Source organism: Carassius carassius, chromosome 25 (assembly GCF_963082965.1).
Source record: "Carassius carassius chromosome 25, fCarCar2.1, whole genome shotgun sequence".
In the NCBI taxonomy this organism is placed as follows: Eukaryota; Metazoa; Chordata; class Actinopteri; order Cypriniformes; family Cyprinidae; genus Carassius; species Carassius carassius.
The window spans coordinates 2,787,920-2,807,867 of record NC_081779.1 but is presented as its reverse complement, the minus strand read 5'-3'; the positions used below and the strand labels follow the sequence as shown (position 1 = coordinate 2,807,867).

The 19,948-nt window shown below is 34.3% G+C and overlaps 2 protein-coding genes across 2 annotated transcripts; both read right to left on the bottom strand.

Moving 5' to 3' along the window:
* Positions 1-6,259: 6,259 nt before the first annotated feature.
* LOC132104616 (E3 ubiquitin-protein ligase znrf2-like) lies at positions 6,260-12,459 on the bottom strand. Its single transcript, XM_059510174.1, has 5 exons — positions 11,954-12,459; positions 7,443-7,541; positions 7,060-7,165; positions 6,916-6,984; positions 6,260-6,837 (listed from the first exon to the last, which is right to left on the bottom strand). The coding sequence occupies exons 1-4, from the start codon at positions 12,231-12,233 to the stop codon at positions 6,921-6,923; spliced, it is 549 nt and encodes a 182-aa protein (XP_059366157.1). The 5' UTR covers positions 12,234-12,459; the 3' UTR covers positions 6,260-6,837; positions 6,916-6,920.
* Positions 12,460-12,671: 212 nt separating this feature from the next.
* On the bottom strand, positions 12,672-19,009 carry mturn (maturin, neural progenitor differentiation regulator homolog (Xenopus)). The gene is made up of 3 exons (XM_059508973.1): positions 18,600-19,009; positions 15,969-16,091; positions 12,672-15,137 (listed from the first exon to the last, which is right to left on the bottom strand). Exons 1-3 carry the CDS (start codon positions 18,768-18,770, stop codon positions 15,030-15,032), a joined length of 402 nt encoding a protein of 133 aa, XP_059364956.1. The 5' UTR covers positions 18,771-19,009; the 3' UTR covers positions 12,672-15,029.
* Positions 19,010-19,948: the final 939 nt, after the last annotated feature.

Here is a 19,948-nt window from a genome sequence, read left to right as displayed (position 1 = left end):
CGCAAGACTCACCGTCGCTTTACTGATAGCGCTATTTCTCACACATGCAAAGAGAGAGAGCGAGAGTCTTACCACACTGAATCGACACGCTATATGTAAACTATTCTTTGTTGTCTTCTCCTGTCAAAATATTGGAGTTCATTTAGAATTATTCATATTCATTTTCGAACAAGCAGAAGACATATCGGTGGGGGGTCGAGACAAGATGGCCACCAAGACAGACGTATGTTGAAACGCTCTGAAGGGTTTGATTTTATCCTCTTTCTGTGAAGACTCTTCGTGTGTTAAATCTTTCAAAAAACGAACTTGAAACTATAGTCTATAATACTGTAATAGCAAACTTTATTTTTTCGCTTGGAAAAAATACTAAGAAGTTGCTGATCTAGATCCGTCACCGCGTGACGCACGACAAGCGATTAAAATGAGCGCCAAAGACAAACGAAAGAAAGCGATCTCAGACCATTTCTACGCAACTGATTACACATCTTCAGCTGATTCAGCTAAAGGAGACCTGCCAGTAATTCTTCCTCCCGCTCCTGACACTCCACTGAGCAGCCCTATGCCGAAGAAAAACCGAGGTGAGCCTTCCCTATCTGAGTTGCAGGAAAATATCATCACGGCCCTCACCTTGAAAATTAATCAAAGGGCAGACTCACTCGAAAAAATGATAATTACCAACTCCAACACGATCGAGGAACTCAAAACATCCTTAAATCATCTTTATGCGGAGATTCAAGATATTAAGGAGGACAAAACCAAGCTGGGTGAGAAATTCACGCAACAACAAAAATCTCTCGTCAGTCTGGAAGAAAGAGTCGCCGATGCTGAACGTTACAAAAGACGTTGGTGCCTACGTCTACATGGCCTCTCTGAGCAACCAAACGAAGATGTAAAGGCAAAAGTTGTAGAAATTTGTAACGTTGTTGCCCCTGAGTCTTGCAAAAAAGGTTTTGAAGTCATTGACATTGCTCACAGGCTTGGTAAACCGCAATCGGGTAGGATTCGTGCCATCATTGCTTTATTCACGTTACGGTCTGTGCGTGATGCCATTTGGAAGAATGCCAAAAACAACGAGTTCCTGAAACAACACAAGCTTCGCTTCGTGGAGGATCTGACCAAGGATGAAAAAGACAGACGATCGCTTTTATGGCCACATGTGAAGAAAGCACGCGAAGATAACAGAAAAGCCTACTATGTCGGGTCCAAGGCGTTCATTGAAGGTATTGAGATTAAACTGAATGCAGAAGGCCAAAAGATAAGCTGAACAAGTAGCCTACGGTAACTGATCCTCAGACATCTGAGATGTATGGCCACAAACGCATGCACGGTTGTTGTTGTTTTTTTTTGTTCAAACTTAACGTTTTTTAGTTCATATATAATGTTCGTATATTGGGCTATAGTAAATTTGTTCTGCTTTTGAAATTGAGGATAAACCAAACCCTCCTCATACTTCTGTTATTTTTTCTCCTGTTGTAACTTGTTATATTATAACGGAGTTATCACTCATTTCACTTAATGTAAAGGGCATTCGAGATATTGTTAAAAGAAAAGCAATATTTTTGTTTTGCAAAGAAATGAAGGCAGATTTTATTTTTTACAAGAATCCCACTCAAGTGTGGAAGATGTTTTATTTTGGAAGAATCAGTGGGGAGATGATCTCTGGTTAGCTCATGGAAACAACCATTCAGCTGGTGTAAGCACTTTGAAAGGCAACTTTAGAGGAAAAATTATTTGTAACAAATGTGATGTTAAAGGGCATTGGGTAATTATAGTTGTTGAAACTAGCAGTCATTTGTTTATATTATGTAATATTTATGGTTACAACTCTTCTTCTTTAAATTGTGAATTGTTAGACACAATAGAAGAAAATGTCAATATTTTCTCAACTAAATTTCCAATGGCAAAAATAATTATTGGCGGAGATTTTAATATGGTTCATGATAATGTTCTAGATAGATTCCCCTCCAAAGTCTTTAATAAAAATAACATCCTCCAGAATTTTTGTAATAATTTAGCTCTCATGGACATTTGGAGATATAGACACCCCCTTGTTAGACAATTCACATGGAGCAATAAACAAATGACTCTGCAATCGCAAATTGACTTTTGGCTAATTTCCTTAGACTTGGAACAAAAAGTTTTACAAACTGAAATTTCCCCAGCTATTCTTACTGATCACAAAGTTTTAACTTTAAGTATTAAATTTGAAGATATCCAGTGTAACTCTCGAAATGTAGGCTATTGGAAACTAAACAATTCACTTTTATACCATGAAGATTATGTGAAACAAATCCAATTATTAATAAATACATACTGGCAGCAGGCAAATATTAAGAAGGAATATGGCAAGATATGGGAACTATTAAAATTTGAAATAAGAAAATACAGTATTCAATTTGGGAAAAAATTGGCAGTGAAAAAAAGAACACGTATTCAAGATATAATTAAAGAGATTTCCAATTTAACTCAAACATCTACACACCCATCCAATAATGATGTTTTAGATAATTTGCAAAAAGAATTAGACCATATTTATCAAGAAAAAGCCAAAGGTGCTTTTGTAAGATCTCGAAGAAAATGGATGGAAGAAGGTGAAAGAAATAGTAAATATTTTTTTAGCCTCGAGAAAAGGAATGCAGAAATGTGCCTAATTAGAAAATTAAAAATAAATAACTTTGTTACTGAAGACCTAAACACAATCTCTACATTTATTTCTAAATATTATACAGATATATATTCATTAGGAGAAGACCAAGATAATTCAATTCTTCTTAAAACCATTAGAAATCCAAAATTGCTATCTTTAGAAAGTAGAATTGAATGTTCTGAAAATCTTTTTTTAAGTGAAATTGAGTTCTGTATAAAGACACTAAAAAACAACAAATCCCCCGGAAATGACGGCCTTTCATCAGAATTCTATAAAGCTTTTATAAACGATATATCTAAATTCCTATTAGCAGTATATGAAGAGGCCATCAACAAAGGATCCTTACCTACATCACTTAGACAAAGCGTCATCACATTGATCCCTAAACCTCAAAAAGATAGACTATTATTAGAAAATTGGCGACCTATATCATTATTAAATAATGATTATAAAATAATGGCAGCAGTTTTTGCAAAACGGATGAAAAATGCTTTAAATGAGATAATTGATGAAACTCAATGTGGTTTCATGAAAGGACGCCATATTTCCTCTAATATTCGTTTAGTTATTGATTTAGTAGAATATAGCAATTTACTAAATGGTGACCCTTTAATACTCTTTTTAGATTTTAGAAAAGCTTTCGATACAGTTAGCCATAAATTTATATTTGATTCCTTAAAATTCTTTGGTTTCGGAGAATATTTTATAAAAGGTGTAAAAACGATGTACTATGGTAGTAATAGCTCTATTAAACTTATTAATGGGACATCTCCCAGATTTGAAATAAACCGAGGCATTCGGCAAGGCTGCCCAATTTCTGCATTCCTTTTTTTAGTTGTAGCTCAAGTGTTAAGCAATATGATAAACCAACACCCTTTTAAAGGGATTGAAATTCATGAAAGACAAATTAAAATATCGCAACTTGCTGATGACACAACAATCTTTCTTGGTGATAGTTCTGAGGTACCTTTGGCTCTAAACATGATTAATAGCTTCTCAAAATTCTCTGGATTGAATTTAAATTTATCTAAATGTGAGATCCTACAACTTAAAAACAACAACCTATCCACTGTGTGTAATATTCCTGTTAAAAGTATGGTAACCTATTTAGGAATTAAAATTTCTAAAAGCACTGATGTAATGGTTAACTCCAATTTTTTGCCTATTATTGAAAAAATACAAAAGAAATATAACTCATGGTTAGCAAGAGATCTTTCTATTCAAGGGAGAATTCTATTGAGTAAGGCAGAAGGTCTTTCAAGAGCAGCATATCTTTTCTCTTCACTTAGTGCCCCAAAGGATATATGCTCACAAATGGATAAATTACTCTTCAATTTCATCTGGAAAAACAAACCTCATAAAATTAAGAAGAGCGTTCTTGTTAATAAACTATCTGATGGTGGATTAAACGTTCTTAATTTTAATATCTTTAACCAAATTCTAAAAATAAATAGGCTTAAAAACTTTTTAAAAAATCAAACAAGTATATTTAATATAGTCCCTTATTTTTTGTTCAAGAGACTTGGGGGATTAAACTTTTTGTTGCAGTGTCCTTATATGACCGGTAAACTTCCAATTGCTTTAGCTAACTATCATAAACAAACATTACTTTTCTGGTCCCTTTTGTACAAACACAATTTTTCTCCCAGTAGGTGTTTTATATGGAACAATAGTAATATCATTCATAATAAAAAATCTTTGTACATGGAGAATTGGGTCCAACACAACATTTTAATTGTTAGCCAACTAATTGACAAAAATGGGCAATTTTACTCCTACCCTAATTTTATTTCAAAATATGGTTTATTTGTAAATGAAAAAGAATTTAACAAAGTAATTAAGGCTATTCCTAATGGCATACTAATATTAAACAAATTTTCAGATGTAGATATCAATAATACATCTTTACAAAATCCTCAACTCTTTGTAAATGGTCTCTCTTTATTTGATAAAGGTTTTAATAACAACTTTATAAGAAACTCCTTTAATGTTGGATCCAGTCCTCCATGTAAATCAAAGTGGCTTAAACCTTATTGTATATCTTGGCGCAACATTTGGACTATGCCCTATAAGTTTATATTTCTAATAAAGTCAAAGAAGTAATGTACAAAATTATTCATAGATGCTATCCTGTAAATGCAACCATTAGTAGATATATTCACGCTGTTTGTGATAAGTGCACTTTTTGTAATACATCACTTGAAGACATTGAACATTTATTTTTATATTGCCCTTTTTCTATTTCTTTTTGGACTGACTTTAAAATGGATATGACAAAAAAATTGAACAAATGTCTTAATTTAGACCCTCATGACATTTTACTTTGTTTCCAAAACCCATCTTTTTCTGAAAAACAAAATTATATAATTAATCTTTTTATCATTTTGGCGAAATTTTATATTCATAAGACAAAAATAATTCAAAAGAAACCCTCCTATATTGCCTTCTATAACACTGATCTAACAATATATTTTGAAACTCTCTTAAACATGAGATCACAAAATAAAAAGCTTATAAAAACAATACAAATATTAAAGCTTTTCAAATACATATAACTGCCCTGATATGTTATACTTATATTTTTGTAATTGCTCTTATGTTTATGTTTATTTTTTTATTTTTTTTGTTTTTCTGGTAAAATATTTTGAGCTGTATTGTTAATACTTTGTAACCTTTCTTTTTTTTTTGTATTGTACTGAAATGTTTTTGTACTTGAACTGACTAAATAAAAAAAAAAAAAAAAAAAAAAAAAAAAAGAAGACATATCGGTTTCTCCGGTAGTGGGCGGAGCTAATGCGCAAATGGCAATTTCATTGGCTGGCGCTGATCTCTTACCGTCCCTGTTTTGATTTCAGCAAATCATTTTGACCGAACGCAGACAACGAGATTAATATTCATGAACCCAGCAGCTCATCAATTCATAGTGCATTGTATATACATTAGTATGATAGTAGAATTAGTAGTATTATCTTTTAATAATAATTAATATGATCTATTACTATTTTTTTACAGAAACCCTCAATGACCAAAAATATCTTAAGCATCACCACCAGTCTTAAGTTCAGTTAAAATGACAAATATGCATTCATTAGGCCTAAAAGTTAATTTTTACATAAAGGCATTGTGCTAGAAATATTACTATTATTTAGTAAAATGTATGTGATACTGCTACTACTGTTGAAAAATATGTATAAAACTTTATTTTTTAAAGAAATAAATACCAATATTTCTTCCATGTTTTAATTTTAATAGCAAATCCCCTTTATTTACCAAAAATAAAATTTAAATTTCATAAATTAAAAGACAAATTAAATTTGGGTGAAACTTGTTTACTGTTTTTCATAATTATATAACTTGTAGAAAAACTTTAAACACAATTGTAAATAAGTATAAAGAATGGCATTGGTTTTATTTTTAGTGCTAAATTTTTTTTTTTTTAATTAGCATATTTTTGTGTTTTGCTTTGGTACCGAAATTGTTACCGAGAACGGTGGATTTTCACTGGTATCGGTACCGAATACTGAAATTTTGGTACCGTGACAACACTAATAGAAACACCTAATGTTGTTGGACAGAATAATAGTCATTCAGAAACAAAGCAAAAAATGACACTTTACATTCCAGAGCTCTTTGATTTTATTTATACATGACATTAATAACATTGGGGGAAAAAAAATTAACAGCATTTATCAAAAATATTTACAACTGGTTCATCTATTTTAAATATAATTTCAAAAATCTATGTGTACAGAAAATATATTTGATTAGGTCTTTCATGTTCTTCTATGGTCATCGTCCTCTATATTCATTTCTTTTCTAAACATCTCTTCCTTTGGTTTAAAACAGTTGAACAGAAAGTCCTGTTAGGAGAATGTGTTTCATCTTGTGGTTATTGATCATGAAACCGCTGTTATGTTACTCTGACCTGAAGCAGTACTGCAGTCCACCATCTGATCTCCGAAGAGCATCATGGGTAAAGATGGCAGCTACATTACTGTAAAACAGCCTTCAGGTCTGCTAACAGAACTGTGCAAAGTATAAGCAACATTTCATTTTGATTCGGCACAGCAGGTTTTAGGTCCATATATGTCTCAGATAGTGATGGATTCATCATCTAGTGTCAAAGCGAGTCAGATCATGGAGAAAATATAAGCTGAGCCCTTTTCTGCTGCTCTTCTTTATTTGATCATCTGCAGATAGAAAAAAATACTTTGTAATTTTTTGTTTCAACTGTTGGTTTCTGGTGGCACCACTGTCTAACAACTGACCTGTTTTAATGTGAATCTGTGGGATGTTCTGGACACGATCTGTTGATCTCAAACCACTCATCAATACACCTGGAGGAGCAGAAGATGAGCTGATTTCCACAGCAGGTATGTGTGTGTATGACTGTTAGTGAATGTTTCTCATACCCTTTGTGGTAGACACAGAGACAGGGCAGTCGAGCGATGGTGTCCCCCTGAACCATATCATCCAGACATATCGAACACTCGCCAGAGTCCCGGGACAAAACATCATCTACAGACAGAGAAAACATCACAACATCACTATTAGCATCAGAGAAGCAGCTGATGACAAACGGGCCACATTTACACAACAAAACAAACCTGCATTTTCATTTTGTTTTTCAGTGGAGCTGATAGCGGTCCAGCATGAAATAAGTTCAGTTTCCTGATTATTTCAGATATTTTTCAATAGCTTCAGCTCTGTTTGAGAGCTCAAGATTGCAGGAAGAGGCCAATGATTTTAACTAGACAGAAAAACAGTGACCAGCTGCAGTGAAGATTATTCTTACCGTTATAATGGAGTCTGGGTTTAGAGAAACACTTGAGTAGATGAACATCTATTTCATCAGAACAGACAAACTTTGAGCACATGGGACAGTCAAATCCAGCTGAAACAAACAAAAAGAAGAGACAAAAGTCATCCACATACTTGTGTTTGGTAAGTGTATTTTTCCTGAATTTATTCTGTATGTTACTTGATTAGAATCACACAGCATTTAGTTCCTGTGCCTATAAAAATGGCTGTAAAAATGTCTTTCTTCCTTTCTTACTCCTATACAATATATATTATGCACTGAACGTTTTACCCAACAAGCTGAAAATAAATCTGTGTAACAGGCTGCATTTTATTCTGTGCATTAAACACCCCAGTCTTTCCACAATGCAAAATATTATGCAACAGAATACAATAAAGAGCAATGAGCTCAAAGCTTAATTACAATGCATTTCTGATGGCCATATACAGAAAACCAAAAAAATAAAATACAAATTATATTCTAAATGAAGTGTGATTGTGTGTTGCACATGTTTCCTGTTCTTTGCACATTCACATTTAATAATAATGAGAACTTATTCACAACCACTAATGCATTGACCCATCAATAACTAACTATTTAAGCAGGGCAAATGTTATCACTGAGAGAATAAATGCATTTAAGTGCTTGGTTACACACACACACACACACACACAGACAGACGCACACACCTGTTAATCAGTGTCAGTCTGTACTGACAAAACATTAACAGGAAGTAAATAAAATAAAAATAAAGGTTAGTCAGTTGTGTACTGATGGGGAGGAGCCTCTGACACATGACAGCATCTCCAGACTGATTACAGACATAAACAGCTTTTACAAGAAGCCAGTATAAGACAGAGCTGTGTGCATTATGTGTGTGTGGCCCAGAGGAATCAAAGGGAACACTATCTGACTCTCCTCTGGCAGGCGGTTAAAGGTCAAAGTGAAACAAGTGCTTGAGTTATGACAACAAAGGTTGCTTAAGGATCACTGCTGTCCCAATAAAACCACTCTCTACTGTTTAATATGGCATACACATCAGATCAGACCAGGGGCCAGATTCATGACACATTAAGAATACAATTCTTTGAAACTGATTTCTTATTTTCCACCTTAAAAATACACTTAGGAAGATTTTATATTCCCAAGAACATTTTTTTTTTTACTGATTGCTCAGAATCAATAAACCTAAGAATTTTAATTCCTGAAAAAAAGAAATGCCCTTAAAGCATTTCATACCTTCTAATTTTAGGATCATCTCCAACTTGTCTTAAATTACCCAAAGGTAAGATGTCTACTGAAAATATTTATTGTTTGACAAGGATGTACATGAGTCATGATGACTACTGACCAATGAATGATCAGTTATTATTATGCATGAAGTGAGTTTTTTGCTGAAATTCGCAATTCAGGAACAATTCCACAAAATCAAGTCAAATAGGGACCTAATGTTTCATTGTTAAGCTTCAATTCATAATAGTCGATTTTTGGCAGTATTCATCACAAAATAACCATTTAAAATTGATGTCGCATTACAGTTTTTCTCAATTGCTAACACACTATAACGGATTCATTTGGTCCAATTTTCCAAATCATTCATTCAGTTTTCGAAACAAAGACACATTTCTCAAAAGTTGTACACCCTCAAACTCATAAATGTTGAACTGATTTGTACATGTACTGTATATTTGCAGAAATGAGAGATGTGTTCATATTCAATTCTTTGATATTTGACCTTTTCTTTTCTAGTGCTTTCATCTACTGTACTCTAAGATCTCTTTACAGTAAAGAAAATAATATTTTCTTAAAGCTTACTGTTGAATTTCAATGTATCTGTTACGTTTAGTATGTTTCTGCTCTGTTTATGTTGTATATTCTGTAAGAGATGTTGAGCTGTAAAATAATACCTGATTGCCAAAAGAAGATTTTTGCAACCGTGTTATGAATTGATCTCACTATTGTGTAAGACTGTGTTGTAGTGTGTATTTTTTATTTTATTTTTTGTTGTTGAGGGGATGCATGTCATGTCCGAGGGCAAAGATTCTTTTTTTCAGCAAGATTGAATGGTTTTGAGTGGAGAGTTTCATTTTGACCTGAAAATAGGAAGTATGGGGAATTGGGTGAGAGGTTATGGATTTGTGTTTAGAGTTTTGAGAAAATAAGCCACCATTTCAAGAAATGTGTTTGAGCTATCGAGAAAAACTGTAAAAAAAAAAATAATAATAATAATAACAACAACAACAACAACAACAATCCCAAAATTCTGAACTCCTGTCACAGAAAATGCAAGAAAAATCTTTGCACTCTAATTATTCTGAGAGGTCTTTTTCATTGAGTCGATCAAGTTTTTATGCATAAAATCTTAAGGAATTTAACTTAAGAAATTTCTGGTCAAATTTGGTTAATGCATATTCTGTTTGTGTTCTCTGTAACTTATATTGTCCAAATGTTCATGTTTAAGCTCAGCATGTGAACTGACGAAGAACACACTGATCTGAACACACTGCATCTGGAGCAGCCACATGACACACACATGCTTCCTGCACTTTAACCTTCACACTCCAGTTTGACCCAAATCTTGTGCATTGACACAAAGAGCAGAATGTCCCTTCAGTCTTTGCTATCCCAGCTAAGTATAAGTACACCATTTGGGAGTTGATTTCCATGAAAAATATAAACACTGCGACACTTCCAACACACTATTCTATCAGTCTTTTTTCTATTTTTTTTCTATTTGACTCTGCAACTACAATAGCAGAATTTTTTTTAAGGGTGCTATTCTTCTTTAAATTATTTTATAGAATTATATGTCAGACTATGCATCATAACATCAAAAAGATTCAGTTAACGGAAACATGTATTCATAAAAAGGATTTCAACAGGAAATATGGCTCATAAATGTCTTGCTGACAAATATGACGTTTTTCTCATGTTCACACATCTGTTACCCATAAGCTAAATTTTCCTCCCTGATTCTTATCAATCTGACCAACTATCAAGCATTTATTTAATACAAACTGTCATTATCGCAGTAAGATCAAGTCTGGAACCTCTCACTAAACCCTCTTAATGTTTGATGTTTATTGCCCCTCAAAGCTCACTAAAATAATAAAACTGCAGGTTGACCTTCATGTTCTCAGTCAATGTAATCCTGAAAGACAGACCTTGCATACAATATTCATTCATTAGCATTATATCACCCGTTTTAACCCACAAAAACACATCAGGAAGGTTAAAGGACCACATTTCTATGAAGTCTTGTTTTTGGATAAGGAAGTCTCTGTGTTTAGAGACCATATAACAACCACAACAAATCAACAGTGTCCGTACAGTTCTGATCGCAGGCCATTCTGAACATGATGTGCAGAAACACACACATTTACCAATGATAAAACCATCAACACATAAGCCATAAAACAACACTCAATCATGCTACATCTATCCCTTCATCAAATAAAAATACAGTATAGTGCACACATGACCTTTTTATGATAAGCTCCCATAATAATCAGGTAATCGTATAGAACCAGTGAGGTACATTATAATAAAAATTTATGGACATATATTGAATTACTGGCATCATTATGTACTTGTACCATAATTTAATGATTTCATCAATAATCTGCATTAAATTCTGAAGTATATACTGTATGACCTATAATGACTGTTACATTATAATATACAATAACACATATGAGCTTGATTAAGATAAGGCAATATAATAAGATAATACATCATATAAAGTCAAAATGATTCATTATTATATATTATAATGCATACAACTATGATATTGTCATATAACACAAATAAAATAAACTGTAATACAGTACATTTATGGAGTTATTGACATTATCCGAACAACAATATGTGGTCAATAATCTACATTATAATACAAGTTAATATATGTATGATATATTTTTTTATTTTAAATAAATTACAGTGAATAGAATAGAATAGTATAGAATAGAATAGGTATGCGTGCTAGTATTAAGTGGTCAGGTGCTAGCAAAAAATATATATCAACGAGATTAATTATAATATTACAATATATTACTGTGATTTGAGGACAAAAAGCAACATTATAATATAGGCTATCAGCAGTAAAAGTTGTGATTACTTGTGATTATTCATATTTTGCATATGCATATATTTTATATATTAAAATGTGGCTATATTTTACATTGCTATGGTCAATAACGCATTATATATTATCAGAATACACATGTGAGCTTGTGATTATTGCATGATATTATCAAATAAGACTAATAAGCTACATAATTATAATATATTTTATTATTATCGACTTATTGGCATTATATGAACATATTAACCAGATTGTCATTAATATAATACATATCACAATACTTGTAATTGTGATAAGGTTATAGAATAAGTTAATTCTTCATGTGAGATCAACAATATTCATTAAATGACAATATATAGAAAAGCCCATAGTGAAATGCATTCTATGATGTTAATGAGCAGGAGTGTGTCCAGTGTCTTACCCCCCAGCAGGTGAGGTGTGAGGTGTGCGGGTAAGGAGCCGATCAGAAGCGTCCTCTGCCCGTCTGGCTCATCTCTCCGGCCGCCGGTCGGGATAACGGCGCTCTGGATGAACGAACCGGGTGTTTGCGATGAATACTGGACCCGTTCACCGATCTGTCCCGTCGAACCGCCCGCGTAATAGCGCAGAATTGCAGCTCGCCCGTCAGAGTTAGACCAATCGGAACCGGAATAAGACCGGATCCGAACCCCTCCAGACGGACTGCTCTGTTTAGGACCCATACTGACTGTATAATACTATAAAAACTTTCAAAACCTAAGAGACACGAATTGAACCAGACGCGCAAAACTATAGAGACCGATGCATGCCAAACATGCACCAAACGCGCAAAAGAGAAAAGCGTAAACAGCTTGGCACACTTCCGACAGACGATGTGAGTAAATCCAGTCGAGCACACCGCAAACCAACTCAAACAGACGCCCAAGAAAGATCACATGAGATGCTGCTTCTGCTCGTGCTTTATCACGGAGCGCGAGCGCTTCCTGCTGAACTGGAGTAGGACGATGCAACTTCACAACTATTCCATTTAAAATTGTCATCAAAACAAATTCCAGCGTTTCATGTGATGTGCTGAAGAATAACAGCTTACTGGTGTGTGGAGAAAAACACAAGGATTAACCAGTTATGAAAACATTGCTATGAAATTAAGAAATACAGAATACACTCATAAGGCTCAAATTTAATTGTTGACTTTCAGGTTACAGTTCATGCTGACCCAAACGAATTTTACTCCAGTTTAATTCTAAATGACTCTACAGGCTCAACGGGCTGATCAACATTCATCTAAAATCAATAACAATATTTCCAAATACCACACTGTAATGAACAATCTTCTTAGAAATTAAATTATTAGTTATAAAGGTGACGAAAATATCATCCACAAACGGATTTACACACACAAAGGAGTAAATAAATAAGTGCTAATATTAGCAATAGATAAATGCTAATAAACAATATAAATAATAAATAAAAGAGAAATCACAAATCCGGTATAAAGCTTTCACTGTTACACAATGAAGACAGTCAGGTGATTAAAAAAAATTCATACATACTTATACACAAACAAATACATTTTTAAAAGTTAAGTTACATGAAGTAACATAGTCAAGCAAAAGAAATAAAAAATTACACAAAAAGTGGCAAAGTTGATAAGTTTAGATCATGGGACAAATAAATAAACAGTAAAATAAAATAATAATCACAATCTGGTACAGAGCTGTTACATAACTACATAAAAACAGCAGCTTGGATCTCAGTAACACTTCCATTTAATGTTGGTATAATTCATCTCTACGCTTCACTGTAGACTGGGGCTGTGCAGGAAGACACTATGGAAGCAGAAGAAGTTTAGCGGCCACATGTGTAACATCAGCAAATTCACACACAGTACGTCCTGGAGGAACATGTTTGTTTCTGTGCTGACCTCTCCTGTGGCTGTCCTTCCACCAGGATGTGTTTGTACTGATAAAATGACAGCAGATAAATGATGCTTTAAACAGGTCGAGGTCACATGACCATTACACAGCAGTCACCTGAATCAGCTCATATAAGCCTACTCTTAAAAATAAAGGTTCTGGTGGTATCCAGGTTTTAAAGTTTGATGTTATGTTAAAATTACAACTACTCAGTCTCTGGTTCTTTAACGCCTTCTTTAAATGCGTTATGATTTCTCAACTAGATGTTGCACGAGAGCAGCGCATCTCAGACCAAAATGTGTGCCTCAGTCACGCCCCTTCAACACATCAAGAACTCGAAAGATTATGACCCAGATAGCATACAAACATCTGATAGACCTCTTTGTAAAAATCGTACAGAGCACCTTTAAGGAAGTCCATATCAACTCAAGAACCCTATGATGCCAAAAATGGATGTTGATAAGAATTGCATTCAGTGTTGAACCGCAGAAGAACCTTTATTTTAAGAGTTTAGACTTAGATACACAGTTTGACCTTTCTCGGGTTAAACTCTAGAGTTAACTGGAAGTTGATTAATACAATCAAAAGACAATAAAGGCAAAGAGAGGATTAATCAAGCGTCTGTTTAAACGTCTCACCCAGCCAAAAACACACTGACTCCATCACCTCTGCCCCAGTGACAATCAGACTTTACCTTCTGATCTTGTTTCATTTGATCATTGACCACAGATACTTTGTATGCACTTGCAATCAGCTTTGGTTATTTGTCATTTAGCAGGTATTTTGGAGAGATTTAAAGCACAAGACCTGGGGTAAAATGTCTTATTCACGGATATCTAGATTCTTTACAATCAACATGAAATCAAAATAATTGACCATATTTACTTTCTTACTACAAGTTCCTGGTCTCATAGTGAACAATTCATCGGTGCACAAAAAAAAACGATTTTCCTTAATTATTTACCTTAAGCAAATTCCCAAGTGTTATGTTCAGAATATCATATTAGTATACCACTATAACTATTTTGCATGTAAATTGTGTTTGCAAGAAATTCCAGATTGATAGAATTGATCAAAATGTGCATAATTTAGCTTTCATTTCCAATCTGATGAATGAACAGGGTGTGATACCGACTGTCAAGAATTCAAATGTTTTTACCACAAAATTGGATACAAAATGCAAAAACATCCTTATTTTTCGAGAACTACATGACACTGAATTACAAATGCAAAGTAATGAGCTCATGTGCCAACAGTGCAGCAGTATACAGTGCACTAGCATACCATTCTGAACATAAGTTTCTGATCTACTACAGCCAGTCACATGACAGGTTTATATATAAATTATAAAGGCTGGGAATGAGATATTTGTTTTGTCTCTGCTCGAATTTGATGAGAAGTTAATGTGAAATAATATAGACCAAAATAATGATCATCTGAGTTAAAATCAGGGTGCAGGAAAAGCTGTCCAGATTTTAAAGGGTTTAATGGTGCGGTGTGTGTGTGTTTGTGTATGTAAGAAGAAGAGCCAGGTGAGTTAGATTAGGAGAACAGGGCTCGATGCAGAGACTGTGGCCCAGCGAGGAGCCTCTCTGCTGGGCATTATTGCTGGCTCACACCCATCTGCTGGTGGTCTGGCTCTGGTTCCTCCTCCACGTCTGCGTGATACTGATCGAATGTGTCATCGTCAATATCTGGAAGACCCAGGAGCTGCAGGATAATTTCACAATCATTCCATAATAAATAGAATAGAATAGAATCAAACCAGAACAGAAGAGAACTGAATTTTCAAATGTAACATGCATTGACATTCCAAAGATTCCATTATAAGATTGCAAATAGATCATTTTGGTTATAAAACCTTGATTGCATCAGTCACATTTCAAAAAAATAAAAAAAAAAACGTCTGTACACGTCACACAGGCAAGATTTGTCAAGTGTGGGGAAAATTAATTGAAAAATTTTAATCTTCAGAAATTTTTACTTTGATTAATTTTCTCAAGCATGTTGCTAAATACCATCAACACAATTTGTTTATGCCAAAAAATGTAAGAAGATATGTTTTCAGCTAACTTTAAGCATAAGCTTTATTAGAGAAAACATGAAAATATACAGTTACAACTTATTTTCATTTGATTTAATCACATTTTTAGCTTTGCATCAAACACAATGTGACAATTCAGCTTTCCTTGTGCATGAAATCTCCCGCATGCCATGTAACCATGTAACAATAATCACAATAGAGCACAGACGCCAACGCCAAAGGCCTCTGTAACTGGTATAGATTTGCAGAAAATTGTCAGTTGCATGCATATTTCCAACATTTTATTATGTAAGCCTTATGTTACACCTCAAATGCCAAGGGAATTTATAGTGATAATACTCAAAAATCCCAATCTCTCAAATGGCTTGGGTATGCAGAGCATTCACAGCTTATATGGACTGCTTGGCAAACCGTATGCATTACAAAGTTAAACTAAGGAACTGTATAATTGCTTATTGTGCTTAGAATTATTCTTAAATGTAGAGAGAGAGACTTACAGGCCTGAAGGATCTGAAGACCTTGTCTAGTACCTCCAGCAGTGTTTTCTTCCCACAAGAGGAGATGTAGTCCTGCGCCAGCTGCAGGAACGGCAGACAGTCCTCGCTCTCACTCCACACATGCTGAAAACACACATCATTTCACCAGCAGCAAATATTTAGCTCAAGATTTGCATTTACAGTTGATGATGATGTTTAAATACTATGATCTTTATGATCTTTTAATTTTATATTTTATGTGCATATAAATATTTATTCAGCCATATTTCAACCAAATTTTTGTCATATATAGACTTTACATTGAAGCTCAATCATGCTGCCAGCAACAGTACAGTCATGGGTTCAATTCCTACTGAGTGCATGAACTGCTAAAAAAATCTAGATTAAATGCAATGTAAGTCACTTTGTATAAAAGTGCCTGCCAAATGCATAAATGTACAGTAAATTTTAAATTTGTGCTTTATGAGGTTGCAAAGCACAGTAAACAGTGTTTTACATATTTATGAAAACCTTTACACATCTAGAAAGCATCTGCAATAGGAAGAATTTCAGACTTAAAATATGCATGTGTAAAAAAAAAAAATATTTATCTCAAACTCACAGATATGTTTACTTTTGGATTTATAAAATGGGTCCATATATGGTTAAAATGAATTATTATGAGCTTCCAGCAGAGAATCTGGGACACTAAAACTCTTTGTCCCGTTATATTTATCCGAGTAAAAGGCACCATTTTTCAGTAGATGGCCCAAATAATCTTCTTCTGCCAAACTGCATATGAGAAAAATGTTTAATGAGGGAATAGAATAGAATAAAGTAGAAGAGAGAATTCTAATAAAAATAAGCTTACACAATTCCAGAGTGTGTAACACCTTATAGTTTTATTAAATAGAAGAAAACAGCTAATGCTGCTGAATGCACAAACTTGAACTAAAATTCTGCTGAATTCTAACGCTCAACAATTGTTATTAAAGGTTATTAATATTGATATGGTGAATGAATTCTATACAATCTGTCTTTCTCCAGGGATCTCCGCTCAAGCTGTGTTGTGAGCAAATGCCTGAAGCTCTGAAGAGAAAACTTTCTTTTACTGATTTCAGAGAGACAGGCTTTTATATTTATGCATCTGTCCAGGAACAGGAAACACTGCAGGCCAAACCAGAGGAGCTCAACAAAACTCAGTTCAGTTGTAGTTAGTTGTGAGTAGTTATGCTACAGCATCCTTCTTTTTTCATTTTCTTTTTATTTTAAAGTCAACTTTTTGAAGTTGTAAAAATAAAACAATTACAACGTTTTACAAAAATTTACAGGCATGTTGTACTATTTCATTCTTTCTACTTCAAAATTTAAATTCAAGATATTACTTGCTCTTTCTTTGTAATTATTTGTGAAATTTACTAGCAGTTTCTAAGTGAAAGTTGTTTCTACACCAAATCAAAAATGTTTTTTATTATTATTATTTTTACATTGTTTTCATTACATATTATATTATCAACATGACAATCTGAAAATGTTGCACTGAAGAATTAAGCATTAGTGACTTGCACAATAACGTTTCTTTGTTTTAAAATGTTCAAAATTCTGCTTATTTGTAGTTTTAAATCTACAACCATCAAGATTTTTACAGTGCTCTCTCTCTCTCTCTCTCTCTCTCTCTCTCTCTATCTCTTCGGATCCACTGTAGTTTTTATCCATTAATAAAGTTGAATCTGTGTGTGTGTGTGTGATCCAAAAGAACCGTGTATTGATTGGTGTGAGTAATTAGATCCCTGTTCTGGCAGTGCATGTGCTGATATTTTTGTGAGCTCTGGGACTCTGGTGCAGCGGTCTGATGTGGTCTGGTCATGTGGTGTGATTTAAGAGAACTACAGTAAACTCTCGTGGTTCATTTCAAACTTTTAAACCAATTCCTGAATGGAAAGCAAACATGCATCTAACAGACATTCACAAGAACTCTGCAGCTTTCGTTTTTACTACATTACAGCACAAAAAAAAAAAAAGGATTATCTGCACTATTTATTCCTCTGAGACAGTGTCTAGTGAACTGTGTGCATAAGAACTTTGTGCTGATAAAACACCTGCAATAATGACCCGTGCCTGTCTGACCAGGCCATCCATCAGTCTATACCGGATAGTAAACTTCTAAAGTAAAGTGAAATTGTTGCATGTTGCATCTTACACATCACATTTATTTTTATATATTTTGCAATTTTTGTACCAATATATATTATTGTATATTTCTGAATAACATTTTTCATTAAATTTTTATTTTAAAATATAAATATATTTGTAAAAGCATGTAAAAAAAAATAATTTCGCCGTACAAAAATACATTTGAAGAACAATATCACAATTTTCACAGTATTTTCTTGCCTCTGAAATACATTTTGAAATATATCTCGGTATAGGTTGAAACTGGATATATTTTCAATTTTAAAAATACATTGTATTGAGCTCCAATGTTTACAGCATCCATGCAACATATATTTAAAATATATTTTGGGCAGAAACCATATTTATTTACCATAGTACTTTCTGTGAGAAACGAGTGTATTACGAACACAACAGCATTCACACACGCGCACAGCTCCCTCCACCCCCGAGAATCTTACTAGATTATGTCATACTTACAAAATTGTCGGTTCCTCCGGTAAGATTGTCCGGGCAGAGCACGTAAAACGAGATCCCGGGCTCGGCGTAGAAGTCCAGTCGCCTCTCGTCCACATCCTCGGCGAAGATCAGGTCGAACGGGTTACCGGAGCACCATTTCTCTGCGGTGTCTACCAGCTCTTTGAACTCCATCCTGCCTGACGGACGGACGGACGCGCGCAGCAGCGCACCTGAGCCGCGGATGATGCTGAGGATGCGGATGCTAAGCACTAAGGCTGCGTCGTCATGGTGTTCGCAGATGATGCTGGTTCTGTTGCGCTCTCACTGTCTCATATCGGCCTGTACTGGAGTCTTCCTGAAATGGACCAGCAGGGCCGGACCCGGTTCAGTCCTCCTGTGCGGAGAACAACGCCTGTCCTTTGGCAGGATGACGTCACATGCCAACACATGCGCCCATCGTCATCATCTTCACAAGGAACCATCTCTAAAGAGACAGCATTTTTCCCAACTGTTTGCACTTCATACCTACTGAATCTTTTCCAAATCTATCAGCAATCATAATAAAGGTCATGCCCCGTCAAGTATATGCTGGACATGTGCTTTGTTGGCTGCTTTGCGTTCAACTTTATTCCAACTCACCCATTAAAAAAATATTCTGTTCTATAAATATATTATATCATAGACAGTAAATTTTGTGGTATTATATTTAAAACACACTGAAACACCCCGAATAACCTTGAAATGTGACTAATTTTCCACACACTTGTAGAGATTTCAGTTTTTTCTATTCTACTCCACTAGAGAGCGCCATTAGTCAAGTGTTTGGTAGTGTTACCTCTGAACAAAGCAGGCTTAGGGTCAGAATTCGTTTGGGAACGGATAAACCCGTGATTAATCACACAAAATACAAGCTGATGTCTGTCCTTTATCTGATCATTTCTTTATTTATCTGATTTTTAAATGAAACACTATTTTTTATTATTTTTAATATAGGCTAGTCCGTTTTTAGGACTGAAGTAAACAGGTTTGATATTATATGAACTGTAAAAGGACTCCTGAAAAGCAAGCAGGCGTGCCTGTGTTTATGTCTTATGCAGAATTTTTGTTTTGACTGTAAATAAGATCACAATGGATTGAAGCAGGAAAAAACTGTGCCTTTTTTTTCGCAAACTGATTGAAAAGACAACAGCAAAGACATATTTTCCTGAGTCACATTCAACTTTATCACTTACCCACACAGACAGAATGTTTATTAGGATTTCATAGTTTTAAAGTCTAGTGCCTTCAGCGTCTTTACTATTTTTAATGCATCAAACACAGGGTTGAAAAAAAGACATTAGTGTTCCAAAAATGTTATATTTGACATGTCT

Excerpts from the sequence above, each read along its gene's own strand:
- LOC132104616 (XM_059510174.1), bottom strand. The coding sequence starts at position 12,233 with ATGGGTCCTAAACAGAGCAGTCCGTCTGGAGGGGTTCGGATCCGGTCT. Across the intron at positions 7,542-11,953 it reads CACACCTCACCTGCTGGGGG|CTGGATTTGACTGTCCCATG; the intron begins GTAAGACACTGG and ends TGTTTGTTTCAG. Across the intron at positions 7,166-7,442 it reads ACCCAGACTCCATTATAACG|ATGATGTTTTGTCCCGGGAC; the intron begins GTAAGAATAATC and ends CTCTGTCTGTAG.
- mturn (XM_059508973.1), bottom strand. The coding sequence starts at position 18,770 with ATGGAGTTCAAAGAGCTGGTAGACACCGCAGAGAAATGGTGCTCCGGT. Across the intron at positions 16,092-18,599 it reads CCGGAGGAACCGACAATTTT|CATGTGTGGAGTGAGAGCGA; the intron begins GTAAGTATGACA and ends GTGTGTTTTCAG. Across the intron at positions 15,138-15,968 it reads TCTTCAGATCCTTCAGGCCT|CTCCTGGGTCTTCCAGATAT; the intron begins GTAAGTCTCTCT and ends ATTATCCTGCAG.